Raw genomic sequence first — 15,572 nt, 5'->3', positions numbered from 1 at the left:
TTAATAGCATATTTTTAAGAATCAATTATTTTCTTTAATATAATAATTCATTTTTTACCATAAATTTTTCATATTTTTTTTTTTGACATTGAGACTTCAAAAGGTCAATAATGTCGAAAATTTACTGTAAATATTATTTTAAATGTCACTTCACTGTATATATAGCGTTTATGTTATTAAAGGCATTAACTGTATTGAATGGTTTTTTTTCAATCGAAGCAAAAGAAAAAAAAAATCATACCTTTAATAAATTTTAAAATAAGAAATTCATTAACATTTTAACATAACAGTAAAGTTATCAAACATCACATAATATACCTACATACATACATACACATAACGATAATATTTTGTTTTTATTATGAAGGTTAAAATGATTTTGATGATGGTAAAATAAGGCCATCAGTTCACTTTCTGTTTCCATTATTATAAAATTTCTTTTTTTCTTCTTTGTTGTTTTCGCGTTTCATTTTATTTTTTCAATTTTTTTATACATAAAATAGGAAAAATTAATCATTTAAAGGTAAATTTGACAAAAGTCAAATTCATTACGTCATTAAAATAATAAAAATTTTAATCAAAAATTATCACATTTATTTAGTTTAAAATAAATTAACTAATTTGCAATTATACAAACAACTATTGCATAAAAAACTTCATATGTGTATAAATGTGTGCATTAATTAATGCAATCATAAGGCTTATACTCGTATTCATTAATTTATTTTTGTAGCAATTTAAAATGATGCACAAAATATAAAATTCAAAATCACGACAGAACCAATTCTTATTCAAATCTGTCAGTTTATAAGAGATTTTCTTAATTTACAGTTATTATTTACTAATTAATATTTATTTACTTTTATAAAAAAATTTAATTTTAATTTTATATTATTGGAGTGTAAAAATAAAAAAAATAGTCATACAAAGAAATTTTAAAAGTAATTCAAATTTGAACTCATCCAAAATAAAATTAAAATTACGAAATTGTAAAATAAATACGGAAATGAAAAAAATTGCAATTTATTATTATCAACAATTTTGCAAGAAAAAAAAAATATTTTCATATTTTTTTAGTGTAATTGTAAAAACTAATTGCATAAGTAAAGATACCAATTTTTTCCAAGTAAAAAAGCTGAAAAATTATTTTAAAATTATAAAAAATACACAGAAAATCAAAATTCTTAATTAAAATTCTTTCAAAATTTAGCAATTCTTTCCATAAATTTCCCAAATGCTAATGATGTACAGTACCATATTGTTATATTTTGAAACTACAGGAAAAAATTTTAGAACTACAATTTTGTAAAACATTAATTTTTTTACAGTTATATATTGCTATGTAGCTGAATAGTTTCAAGTTTAAATTGTTGCATTTTATTGTTTCCCACAGGGCATTTCTATGATTTCTTTATTATAATAAATTTTTCTATTTTCGCTTTTTTAAAAATATTATATTTTGTGAGGGACTTGTAACAAAGCAAGAGACGTGAGACCGTATATTTTGAAAATTTACGAATTTAAATTAATCTTGATATTTTATAAAACAGCAATCATCTTTTTAAAATTATGGTAATAATGACATTGACCTTTTATGTAATATTAATATAAAATTATAACATATTACACAATAATAAAACGCACATTGTATTTAAAAAAAACAATATGTAACAAAACTAGTTTTGTTAATTTAATTGATATTGGAATTGATTTTTATTTTCATTATGATTGTTAATATGTTTTATCACCTGCTACATTAATAATGATTTATTTTAATTATTTAAATATTCACTTATTTACTTGTTGACCTTAATAACATTACATTTTTTTTTCAATTATTATATAAAAGTGAGCATAAAAATCGCACTTAAAGAATTTTTACATTATTTCTATATTTTTCTATAATAATTATGATTTAATAATTATGATTTAATAATGATAAAATGTTAATTTTGATAAGATTTTTTTTTTTTCAAAATTTGTGTTTTTTATTTTGAATAACTTTTATCTTCTCTTATCTCTCAGTGCCACAGATAATTTCTAAATATAACACTTATAATATAAGTTCTGTAAATACACCAACAAAAAAGATAATGAAGAATAAACACAGACTTTTTTGAATTATTTACGCTCAAGGATAAAAAACGAAAAATAAATTTAAGATTTTTTAATAAAAATAATTTAAAAATAAAATATCCGATAAATAAAACAAAGTCATCGCACAACACTATAACGCTACATAATTATTTTTAGTACAAATATGTACACATACGCACATGTGTTCATAATTATCGATAATTGATTTAATTTCCGATATATACGTTCGCCTTACTAGATGTAAATTACTTTTTTCACGTTCGATTCATCGTGCTGCTGTACCGGTTTTAAATTTTTATTTTTTCTTTAATGATTTTATAACGTTTAATATAATTTTAGTGTAGTAGCGATTGTAAAATTCAAAAGGTACTGAATGCGAATTTTAAGCTTTTTTTTTTTGTAAATATTAAATGTAAAAAAAAAAAATTGGGAAATTTTCGAAAAAATTTTTAAAAAAGAAAAAAAAAACTCTGAGAGATAACCACAGAAAAACAATTAAAATTTATTTATTTGGTTATATTTAGATAGCAGGGTGGTGTATATTTGTGTATAATCAGGTATAATGTGATAATATATAAATATTAAAGAAAAAAAAATTAATTATTTTTTATTTACTATACATTGAAAATTAAAGAAATCGATGTATTGTCATACCGAGGTGAAAATTTATTAAAAACATTCGGAATATTTTGACATTTTGGTTAGTTAAAGCGTAATTTGCACTTAAGAGCTGCATTCGAATTTTGCATTTTAAAAAATTCGAGCGTCCAAAAAAAGTGTCACTTACATTAATTTTATTAAATTTTTTTAATTTTTATATTTATTAACGAACCTTTCTTAAGTTTGTAACAGCTATGCTTTTCTGCTAGCAGGGAAGGATTTTGTTGCCTCTACTTTGGTGTATGGTGATAGATGGTCTTCTGTATATGACGTTTGATAGCGGGCATAATGTGCAAGGTTACAGTGTTGATCTAATAGTTGTTGCGAGAGAGCAGCATAATGACGTCGTACTTAAACCGAATGCATTCGGGCACTAAACATTAATCGGGACTGTCCTCATTTTATGGATACGACTGAGGGACTTGTAACCATAAAATAGTTCATGCTTTATAATTTTATGAATTTTATGAAGTAATTTTTTTTTCACTATTTTCAAGTTATTCCGCAATAATATTGAATTTGGAATGTGTGGAATAATTGCATACCAATTTTTTCATTCACCTTTATTCTTACCTTATGATAATTTTTTTTTTTTAATGTTTACAGGTTGGTCTTTATGAATTTTTGTGTTATCTTGAACTTTGTTATGATAACATATGTATGTATATGTATTCATAGGTACATACATACATAGATTATTTATTTCATAATTGTATGATTTTTAAGTTGAGATTGGTTCGTCTGTCTTTATTAATTTAATTTCAATTTTTATCATTTTTATATATTTTACTATTTTTGTTATAATGATTTGTTGATCGTATTACTACATGATTTTGTCAAATTAATATTATTATAATGCAGCATTTTGCTTATGATTTGACAGTGTTATGTAAATATGTCTATAACGCAGTAATTTCAATGTATTTTTCAGCTGAAAATTGTAATATAACATTCCTGTCAAGGTCAAAATGAAAGTAAAAGAAAACAATTAAAATAAAAAACAGAAAAACGTCTCTAGTAAATTGTGATTGCTATAAGAAAGTTTTGAAAATGGGCCAAATTCTTATTTTGAATCTGGTTCAATCAAATCGAAATCACAAAATATAAAAAATTGACGATAACTGTATGTTAAATTTGATAGTTGAGAAAATATTACATAGTTTGTAATTTTGAATTCGGGTGTCATTCGTGATTTTCAAAATATTTTAATGTTGTATTTGTTTTGTATGATTATAAAAAAAACAGTATGACATACAAAATTTTCTGCTAAAATCAATACTCTCATACTTGTTTTAAATTATAAATGCCATTTGGGAAAACCGCATTTTGAATTGCGTTAATTAATTTTATTATTTCTATTATTCTACTATTTAATTTTCTTATTAAAATGTAATAATTTTTAAATCATTAAAACTCTAATGAGTAAAATTATAAATATTTTGCTATTATTGTTATTCTTTTATTGATAAATTTCATTCAGTATATTAAATATAAAATTGTAAAATGATTCAGACACAAAGAAATTCGCGTATGATTATTCAAAAATCAAAGGCGCTGTACTCATTTGAATAACAGTTGTTTTCTCTAATTATATTATGGATTAATTGCGAAAATTATTGCATGAGTAACGATATTGAATGTTTTACATTAAAATTGAAAAAATTCTACTTAGAAACATAAAGTATAAATTTTATATTACAATTTGCAACAAACGTAACCGGCTCGTTAATCCGCAACAGTTTATTGGGCGGTTTATTATTTTATGAATTAATTACTTAATATCGATTTGTACAATTTGACTTATATAATCGCATTAGTGCACCCTTTAAAAACATTTAATTGCCGTTTTACTTTTTTTTTTATTGCAGTTAAACTACAAATTTTTTACTGATAACATTTATTTTAATTTTTTAATATATTTAACTATATATCAGAAACTTCGGTTACTAAACAGTATATAGGGTTAAATTTGATCAATTAATACATATCGAATAAGTACATTGTGATATTGAATTTAATTTGCCATAAATTTAACATAAATTGTACTATATATATAAAATTATACTTTTATAATTTAAATTATAAATTTTTATAGTATTATTATTTTATTAAAGGTTTTATGCTGACATTTGAACTCAAATAAAAAAAAAATCTTCCTCTATACATAGAACAAAATTTTATAGACGCAATTTTCGATTTTAATTAAGCTTTATAACTACGACAATTAAATGGTTTTAATAAGAAATCATTATAAGAAGTGAAATATATAAATTTCCATGATTACAAGTCTGATGACGTTCTAGTATGAATCAGTTTATAAAATTTAATTGCTAAAATTATAATTTTATTAATATTGACGAGGGATGTACGGGATTTTTTTTTAAATGTGTAGTTTGCAATGACTTACATACTTCTACGAATTATTATTTTAATAAATTCAATGATGCACTGTATAAAACTATTTAGAAGATCCTCTAATTTAGGGTATGACATGTTCGTGTATCTCGCTATTCTGCTCGTCAAGAGAGAAAAAAATGAGTGGCTATCATATATTTGCATAATGTAATTTTGCAGTGAGAAGAATTTCATGCTGTGTATCTCAGTTTTTTTTTTTTTTAAATGTATACAAAATTTAATTCGATTTCTTTTCTAAAATATTTAGAGAAAGAGCCGAAAACTCAACTAAAAAAATAGAGTAATCTTATTGCAAAAGTGACAAAATTTGAAAATTCTGATTTAAAAGTAATAAAATAACGAGACGAAAAAGTGAGATCCAGAATTACGTTGTTCATGTCAACTTATATCAAATTAAAGACCATTTCTTTAAGAACATTTTTCCACTGGTTTCACAATTTCCCATTGGAGTTTCTATTTCAGTTAAATTAATCAAATTATTGTTATTACTCATAGTATAACAATTCCTAGCAATTGTAATTTAACAGAACCCTGAAATAAGAACATTTTTATAATTCTCACATACCACGACTTATGTTCCACGACATATTAAAAAATAATTTAATAACACCTAATTATTACTTAATTACAAACTCACCATTACATAATTGACATTGTTTTTCATAATAATTTTCATGATTTTGATGATGATGATAATTATGAGTATGATGGGTATGATGATTTTGATAAATTAATTGTTGTATCGAATTTTCCAACACAAATAATTTTTCACTCAAATTCGAATGATATTTATTAAATAATTTGTAATCTGAAAATTTTTATATTTTTAGGTTATCATTATTAATATAAACTGGAAAATGGAAAAGGAATTATTTTAAAAGGATAAAGTTTTGTAAATCTGGAGATAAGAACAATGCAAATATTTTAAGTTTTCCTATTTGAAAAATCAAAAAATATTTGTTTTAATCATTTGACCTTATGATACAAATTTTATGATTAATGACGGGGTAATTACAGTTTTGGAAACAAAAAAAAAGCAATTACGGAAAGATGGCGTGTTCCAAATAGGGATAGTGTGTGTAAACTGTAAAATATCAAATGTCATTAAATAATTTGCATAGTCACTAAATGGCATATAATATAATTTCTTGCATCCTTGAAGAAAATAGTAAAACACCAGATAATATTGCGCCAAAATATATGCAATTATTTTTGCAAATGAAAAGCTCATTTTATTTTAATATGAAGTGATCGCCAAAATATATGCAAGAATAATTTATAATCATTTTCGTATATGAATATAAATATGAGCAATTGAATGACATGAATTATGTTAAGTTTTAACTGTCAACCTAATTTAAAATACTATTTGGAAAACTTCACTTTCTGAATTTATAATGATAATTTCAATATAAAATATTGTAAAAAAAAATTACATTGCGTATTCCTTGACATTGGACCAACAGAAATATTATCAAGTGAACCACCAAGCATTTCGGCTAAAACATCTTCAACATGATTTCTTATTTTTTCTCTATCTAAATTCATGCCATATGTTGATGGTGCAGGACTGTACCCAGGTAAATCTAAAATGTATTTGTAATAAAAAATTATTAAATTTTTTTTTTTTACAAATCGTAATTTACTTACAGTTTAAGCTTCCTGTCATTGACATTCTATCATCTATTATTGGAATATTTAGTTCACTTCTGGCTTTCATCGGATGATAAATTTCATTTTCGGCCAATGTTTGTTTATTAATCCATTCAGTTGTACGACATTGTGATGCTTTACTTAAATTACATAATTGGCATTCCCATCTTGCTGATTTTGGTAACCAATAAGAACAGTTTTTACCACGACATATTGATTTCTCGCAACTGCAACAAGGTACACAACTATAAAAAAAGCAAGAATTAATTGAAAAAAGCCGTAATTGGATTTTGAATTTTATTTTTTATAAGTTTACATTTTAATGTCATCAACATCTAATTCTGTAAAGCAAACATTACATGGTTCTGGTTTCTTTTTTTTGGCTCTGCGATCAGTTAATTGACTGAAATAAGAAAAACAAAACAAAAAGTGTTATTCTACATAAACAAATGAAAAATTTAAAAATAAAACTGTGATGGATGGCAACTATTCTTACAACTAATTTGTTTATAAAGGCTTAAATAGCTATAAAGGTACTTAATAAATACATAAATTTTCTGAATAACGTTAATAACAGTTTTTGTTTCAGAAACATGTATTTAAACTTTAATAAGAATTGATATTGGTTGTTAAGTTCAGAAGATGAACACGGAAAATACTCCTTTTCGAGAAGATAACTCCAACAGCTTGATTTTCTCCTATGTTGAAAGTTGTTCCAATGATATCAAAGCAAAATTAACTAAGATACGGCTATGCAAGGTTCGTGTGCTTTGTCAGTTGATTTAAAAACGACCATATAATTTGCCTTTCAAATATCAATGTCTCTTAAACTAGTTGAATTATCAGTATCAGATCAAAGACAAAGGTAAAAAGAAGATAACTCACAATTTCTATTTTTTAAAATATGCTGGTTTTAATTATTAATTGATGCCAAATTTTAGAAGCTTTCTCTAGATCCCTTTTAATTACTGAGCTTTATATTTAATGATATTTATGCATGAAAATAATTTTCCTCCTGTTATTGTGATTTGGAATGTCAATGTCAGAGAAACCATAGCCTATTTTTCTAGAACAGTATGGTTTTTTCTTTATTCTACGTAATTTTTTAGGTTCAGTATGGTTTTACTACACCAATTTTTTTTAATTTTAACTTGTTTAATTTCATACGTGCACACCGTAATGCATGTGCGTTTGTAAAATTAAATATAAACAAATTATTTATAAAAATTTTATATTTTACGCATACATATTTCCTTTATAAAAGTTTTTATTTGATGTTGTAAGAAGAAAAACTGGCTTTTAAAGATAAATTTTAGTGGTTACAATAAGTTTTTTTTAGTTTAACAAGTTTAAAAGAATAATTTTAGGGTATGAAAACCATATTCTATGAAAGAAGTTCAAAGTTTTTAAATACTAAAACTTTTAGCTATTTAAAATTTTGCTTCAAAATAGCAGAAACAAAAAACTAAATAGAACAAGAGAAGGAAAAGATTTCAAAAGAAAAAACAACAAAAAAGTTGTAATGTTTTTTTCATTGCATGGCTTTGTTTTATTAAAGGAAATAAAATATTTATTGAAAAATACTTTTTTAAGAAAATCAAAATATTAAGAATTATTCAAATAATTTTCTCTAAAATATTTTCACGAAACTGAAAAAACTAAATTGGTTTTTAAGATTATCACACTTGGCATTATGGCCATGTTGCATTACACATTTTTTGTATTCCATTTAAGCATGTGTGATATCTTGAATGTATGACATCTCCCATTAAAACAGCTCACACAAAGTAGTAGCTTAGTAATTCATGTTTATTCTGATAGGGTTTCGTATATCCTTAAATAAGGGTACAATAGATCAACTTCTTGGATCGCTGTACATTAACACCATATGTAAGTTTGCTGCAGATGTATACACATTTGTTCTGATAGATGTCTTTAAATGTTTGTATGAAAAATAAACCGTAAATTTTAAAATTAGTATATAGCAGAATTTTCATACAAAATATAGCGTTTTATTTACAAACTACTAGAAGTCAAGAATATATTGAATTGCAAAATATCCTTAATAATAACGTACCCACATTTCCCTAAAATTTCATTTTAATTTTACCAATCTCTTAATTGGGTAGCAAGTGAATTCGAATTTCACAATTTCACTATCAGGTGAATCCGCTTATTCCCATATTTTTTTGAGGGTTATAGTTAGTAATAAATAAGTAATAACTATTTTTTAATATTTACATACGCAAGTGTTTTTTAATTAATATTTAACAAAAACGCCGCTGTTATATACCAATATTAAATTACCGTAAAGGTCACAATTAAAACAAAAATGAAATTGTACCATTAGTACCCATTAAATATTACTTTAATATTTTAGTTTTGCATCAAGCGTAGCTTGACATATATTTAAATTTTCAATTAATAATTCGCAAATTGGTTTTCGAAATATAGGAAAACATTGGCACTTTTTTTAGATAAAACACTATAGTTGTAAAAATGCTTAAATAAATATTTGGAAATTTACTTATGATTTAGCATGGGTGGATCGTGTGTGTATAGTAAATTAGAAATATGACATCGCATATGCACCACACCATTAGTCAGTAAAATTTTTAAACATAATTTTGTTTATTTTGTTTCTTTTATAGCGAGACTGATTAAATTTGTAAATGAAAATTATGTCACAACCTTATTTTATTCGTGTTTTGTTCTTTATGCTATATGTAGTTAAATTACAGCCAGATGTAGTGTTATTGGAGTACATTATTAAAATATTTTAAATTACAATATTGTAAATTGGGTAAAAATAGTGTAATGGAGCAGAAGGTGAAATCAATGTTAACCTTAAACTTGATAACGAAAATAGAATTATGGTTTTGCTTTAATGAAAATTTATTTTGTTTATGGAAAAGTTCTAAAAGCATACGTACATACCATGTAACATTCCATTATGATTAGCTATAATATAAATAAATTGAAATTTGAAATGCATTTTTTCAATGTGCTTCATTAAAAGCTTATGGTTCATGTTCTCATATTATGTGGTCTTTATTTCAAATTGCAATTGTATGCGAGTTTTATACATTATTTAATTGAATTTTGTTTATATTTAGTTTGAAGATTAAATTTTAAATTATTATAAAACTTGTTTTAAAATTTATTACATTGTAAAGGTGTCACATATAGGCTTCAATAAATGTTTACCCAAAAGTTTAATACGCACACTGTTAAAATCATTTCATTACCATTTCTATATAAACATTTTTATATTTCTATATCAACTATTAATATTATGACTGTTTTAGAATAAAATCTTCGAACGGCAATGACTTTTAACTATATTTAGAAATCTATAACAAGAATAACAAGATTTTATTGATGGCCTTTATTTTTTCTTATAATTATTTGGAATATTTTTCAAGTACACACAACTTATACTTAAACGCAAAGTTTCATATACAACTTATACAAATTTTATATAGTAAAATTTACTAAATTTATTACTAATATTGATTTTTACACATTAAAGATCTAGCATATCAAGGATATTCACAAAATTATGGAATCGCACTGGAGTTATTACTTTTGTTTCTAAAGGTTTTTAACGTACTTCAAGCAAAATTAAAAGTGATGATCTTTAGAAAAAATAAATCTTCTAAAAGTTCTGTTTTTGATAGCTTATTGTTACTAATTTATTCTACTTTGAGAAGGACTACATAGGCACACATTACAATAAAAAAATCTTCATTGAAATTAACATCGTCGCTTTTCATTTAGACAAAAAGTTGTATTTTAATTAACAGCTGAAACAGCTTACTTTGCTAGGAAAATTTTTTTCTACATCTTAAAAAATTTCTTTGGTTTTATCCGAATTTATTAATTTGATCGTAATTTTGTACACCAATCATGTACCTTTGTATAGGTTCTCTATAATAATTATCTCCACATCTTGTATAGCAAGCTCTTTCATAATTTTAATAATAAAAAAAAAATTATTTCTTAATATTAATAGGCAGCTATATGCAATCATTTATTTTAAAGTATTTTAACGCAATTTGCAAGTTTTGCAATTTTTGTGTCAACACGCAGTTTTATATTTAAAAAAAAAGTTTTCTCTTATACAAAAACTGTATACAAAATAGACTGTTGTGTTTACATCAAGTCAATTCAGTAAAACTTGTTTGATATTGCAATTATAATAATTATGTTACTATTATGGAATATGCAAGTATCAGTGCAACTCAATATTTATATAAATGTATGTAAAACAGCATATACATATTTGTATAATCGCATTATATTACTTAACATTTTTGTCATATGAATATTTTTAGTTTTTCTTTAGTTGTTTGACAATAGTGTGCCTATTTTAACATTATGTACATATAAGTTACTATAAGCTATACAAAATGGGCACGAAATTAAAATGCTTTGATTTGATATATTACTGTAATATTTAATATAAAAGTTATAAGTTGAAATTCATTCATTTAGATTGTGTAGCAAAAAAGTTTATTCGGTAATTCGAATAGGCAAATTGTGGGCACACACAAACATTAGATTTGCAGTACAATATTTATAAAATAAATAAAAGGCTATAACAAACCGGTAATAAGGCTTTTTTTTATAATGCAATGCATAATATTTTTTAACTGTACATCTATAGGTATGTATGTATGTTTGCTTGTGATAAACGACTAAACTTTAACCTTATTTGTGAATATTATGGTTTTTAGATACAAATATAAAAAAAAATGTTTAAATTACCAATAATTTATACAAATAATAATTACGGTTATTACATTTCATACAAGTATGCATTTATTTAAGCAATTATACAAAATTTGACACAATTTTTTTGTATTCCTTTTAAAATTTGCAATAATTTTTTAAATACACAAGATTATTTTTATAAAGAGTCTTGTAAACACTAACCTTATTCTCAGCAACATTTCTCATGTGTATGTATGTAGCTGTTTCAATCACGACTAACATAGATTTTTGTAAATGTTTACAATATTAATTCACTATATTAGTTCACTTGTGCTTGGGAATATTTTGTGAGACTCTTATAATGTTTGAGTAAATCTGTAAAGATACCTAAAATAAATCATCAACTACGTTTTCTTTTCTCCTTGTTGAGCACCCCCAGGGGGGTATGGGTCTATTACAAAGCCTCGTTGAGTTTATGCTTCAATTCCGTTTGTCATTTGTGAGTTTTCAATAGTGAAGTGACTATTTATCTATATTATTTTCCGTGGAATATAGTTTCGGACATTTTAAACTTATCCATGTTTAAGATCTAAGAGTTGTTTGTACAGAACTTTTTTTACCGTTGATTGACAATAATAATCGGATAGCATACGAACTTATATTCCAAGGGTATTATAAATTCGCCACTCTGTTTGTAACACTAAGAAATAAGAGTATAAGATAAAGGCGCAAGTATATGTTTTTATATTCTAAACCGATTAAGCCATGTCTGATATTCTCTCCGTCTGTCCCAGCGATAAATGAAATACTAAATAAGATCTATTTACCAAATTTTCACATATGATTTATTATAAGTGGTAGAACCTTAACTAGATGTTCTAGTCGAAGCTCTGCCATGCAACTTCAAAACTTATTGACGCCGTTAATTCTCTATTCTCGTTTATTCGTTGGTATTATATACAAACTCATAATATCAAGATCGAATTTTAATCACAACTCTGTAACTTAGTCATATACATAACTATAATGACGCCATTGTGTTACAACATGAAATATTTAACATTTTGTCATATTATACAAAAGAAATTTGTTTTTATTTGTATAAATAATTTGTCATTACGATATCTTTAAGTGAAATGACATAAAGTTTGTAGGAGAAATTATAGTTGACATTTTAACAAAAACTACAAGAAAAAAATTAGATAAGCAATTTGTATATCAGAAATTTGTTAAATAACGCGAGTTAATTAAATATTTAAACGTAAATGCTAAAAAAAAATAAAATGTATAGAAAGTTCAACTAGACTTTAAATATGTCGGTCAAAATAAATGCGGAAATCGTGAATGTGGGAAGTGTAATTAATGTTAATTCACGTATTGAAAATTTCTTTATTGTTATTATTTATTTTATCTTATTTCAAAACTTGAAAAAAATTATCTGAATGAAAATTTTTTACTATTTTTTTTTTGTAAATATTTTGACTGACATTAAAAGTTTATTTTATTTATAAAATATTTAAATAGCAAACCACTCAAATTGTAATGAGTAAAGTTTTATCAAATGTGAAATTAAATGTTTTCAATCTATGTTACATACAATGAAAATAAGTTGGCTCCATTAAGAACACTTGTTTAAAATAACAAAAAGAAATCTGCTCTTTACCTATCTCCAAATAAGTCTCGTTTCAAAATTCTGTCGGTCGGAATAGAATAAATGAATACAACTACTTATTTCTTTACTCATGCTGGCCACTGTTAATCCAATTGATTGTAAGTTAATCGATTGTATTTAGTTTGTGGAAATAAATATAAGAAAACAAAATTGACAAAAAGAATTTTAAATTCTAAACTAATTGTATAAGTAGATCGTATCAAACATGTTGCATATAATTTCATACATGTTCCAATGAACGCCATTTTATATGAAAGTGAATATATTAATTATATTATGCGTATAATTCTTATTTTTAGAATAATATTAATTGATTAAATAAATATACTCAGTTTTAACTTGAGTTAAAGTACGCATTAAACTTTAATTAATCAAGTTTTTAAGTTTAAACATTAATATACAAACAATTTTTAAAAATAATATTCTTTTCAGTTCTATTCTCTTATATTAAATTTGTGATTAATATTTAAGTTTAGTATAGAATTTATTCAAGTCTTTCTTGATTTTATAATTTATTATATAAAATTAAAATCACTATAATTCTTCAACAATTATACAATATATGAATTATCCATTTAATGTTCTAAATTTTTTTTTGAAAGGAATATCAAAAAAAAAATTAATTTAAAAAGGTGAATGACTTCAGTATATAAAATTAGAAATTACCTTGAGATTTTAATTACAAACGATCTTATATTGTGTAGTTAAAATTAATCCACAATTTAATAAATTTCCTAGTTCTACTCATATTCATTTAAATAAAAAATGTTCTTTATTTCTGGTTCTACTTAATTTTTGATAATTAATTTTAAAAATAAAAATATTTTTTTCTTGCTTTTTAGAATATTTTTTTACGTGCAAAATAAAATGTAGGTATAGATCAATTTCTGCGATTTCAATAATAAAGAGGGTTTTATTAAAGAACATGCCGAAAAAAATAATATTGTTAATTAACTGGTTTCAAATATATTTTGGGCATTTCATTTTATTGCATCATTTATTAGTTTTTTTTTTATTACTTTTAAAAGGAAAATATAGCACATGTCAGTTATTGTTAATTTTGTTAAATTAAAATTTGAATAAAGTGATTTGCTATCAAATGTCATAAACCTTCAAACAATCAGTGAAGAAAACGAACCGAAAATACTCATTACTCTCATATTGTAAATATCTCAATACCCTCTCATATTGCGTCAAACAAATGCAATGCTTCTGACAGAATCTGAATCTAACATTAACATTTAAAGCAATACTTACTCACAAGGCGGCGTTTTATTAAAGAAATACAATATTTTTTTTTACTTCTAATCTTTTATTTAAAATTCATTTAAAAATTATCACATTTTTAAAAAGGTTATTTAGTTATTACATTTATATACATAAAGCACTTAATTTATATATATATATATATCTACATAAATGTCGTATATACATTTATTACTTCTTATAAAATCACATTATTTTCTAAGAATTAATAATTAGTTTTTCTTTTAAAACAATAATGATTTTCTTAACTTAAATAATGGAATAAGACAGTTAATTTTTTTTTTGTAATTTGTTAATGAAAAATGTTTTAATGTCCAATTTCGTTGATTTGAAAATGATATATAAAAAATTTAAAGTTCAAAATTTTTGAAAATAAAATATTCGAATTTCAAATTCGATGACAATCGCTCAAAAGAAGTGAAAAGTCTGTTTGCCTAATTCACTCTTAATAACAAACTGTTGGGAAAATTATTTAAACGTTATTCACAAACAAAAGCAAGACTTTGTTTTGGAATGCCTGTTCTTATATATTGTGTTGTTGTTTTAGAGTATTTTTAATGGAGACGAGAGAAAATATTTTAATACGAGAATACCTATTTGCAATACGTCAAATGGCAAAATGGAGCAACAATCTATTTTCAACAATATATTGTATTAAATTTTTTTTTCAATATAACTTCATTTTAAATAAATGTACACATTTTTAATTTAAATTTTTTTAAATAATATTGAAAAATATTTAAACAATCGGAATGCCAACCAGAACTCGAAAACATACACGACGCTCGGATAATGTCCGAGCAAGTATAGTATATATAAATATATATATAGTACGTATATATATTATATTATATAGCAAGTATATTATATAATAATAGCAAGTAATTTTATTTCTTGCTGTCATCAAAACGTCAACAACTATTGTTGTTGATTTTTCATTTTAAAATTTATTTTAAACAACTTTCATTTCTTTTTGATTTAACAGTTATGCAGTTGAAATTCTCAAAATAGAATGTTATAAAATTTGAAACATGAAAGAATTTTCAATAAACGATTAAATATTTTTTTAAATTTCTTTCAAATTTAAAAAAAT

The 15,572-nt window shown here is 23.6% G+C and overlaps 1 protein-coding gene across 1 annotated transcript in view; it reads right to left on the bottom strand.

Annotated features, from left to right (window-relative positions):
• The window catches only part of LOC129607482 (extracellular matrix-binding protein ebh-like), a 74,079-nt gene that overhangs the window by 31,946 nt on the left and 26,561 nt on the right, over positions 1-15,572 (bottom strand). The window contains exons 2-4 of the mRNA XM_055518509.1: positions 7,142-7,228; positions 6,823-7,070; positions 6,609-6,758 (exon numbers count right to left, since the gene is read on the bottom strand). Of these exons, the coding sequence (XP_055374484.1) occupies positions 6,609-6,758; positions 6,823-7,070; positions 7,142-7,228 (485 nt within the window). The remainder of the gene's footprint in view (positions 1-6,608; positions 6,759-6,822; positions 7,071-7,141; positions 7,229-15,572) is intronic.

Source organism: Condylostylus longicornis, unplaced genomic scaffold (assembly GCF_029603195.1).
Source record: "Condylostylus longicornis isolate FDR11 unplaced genomic scaffold, ASM2960319v2 ptg000027l, whole genome shotgun sequence".
Lineage (NCBI taxonomy): Eukaryota > Metazoa > Arthropoda > Insecta > Diptera > Dolichopodidae > Condylostylus > Condylostylus longicornis.
Note: the sequence above shows the minus strand (reverse complement) of the source record. Positions and strands in the feature narration are given on the sequence as shown.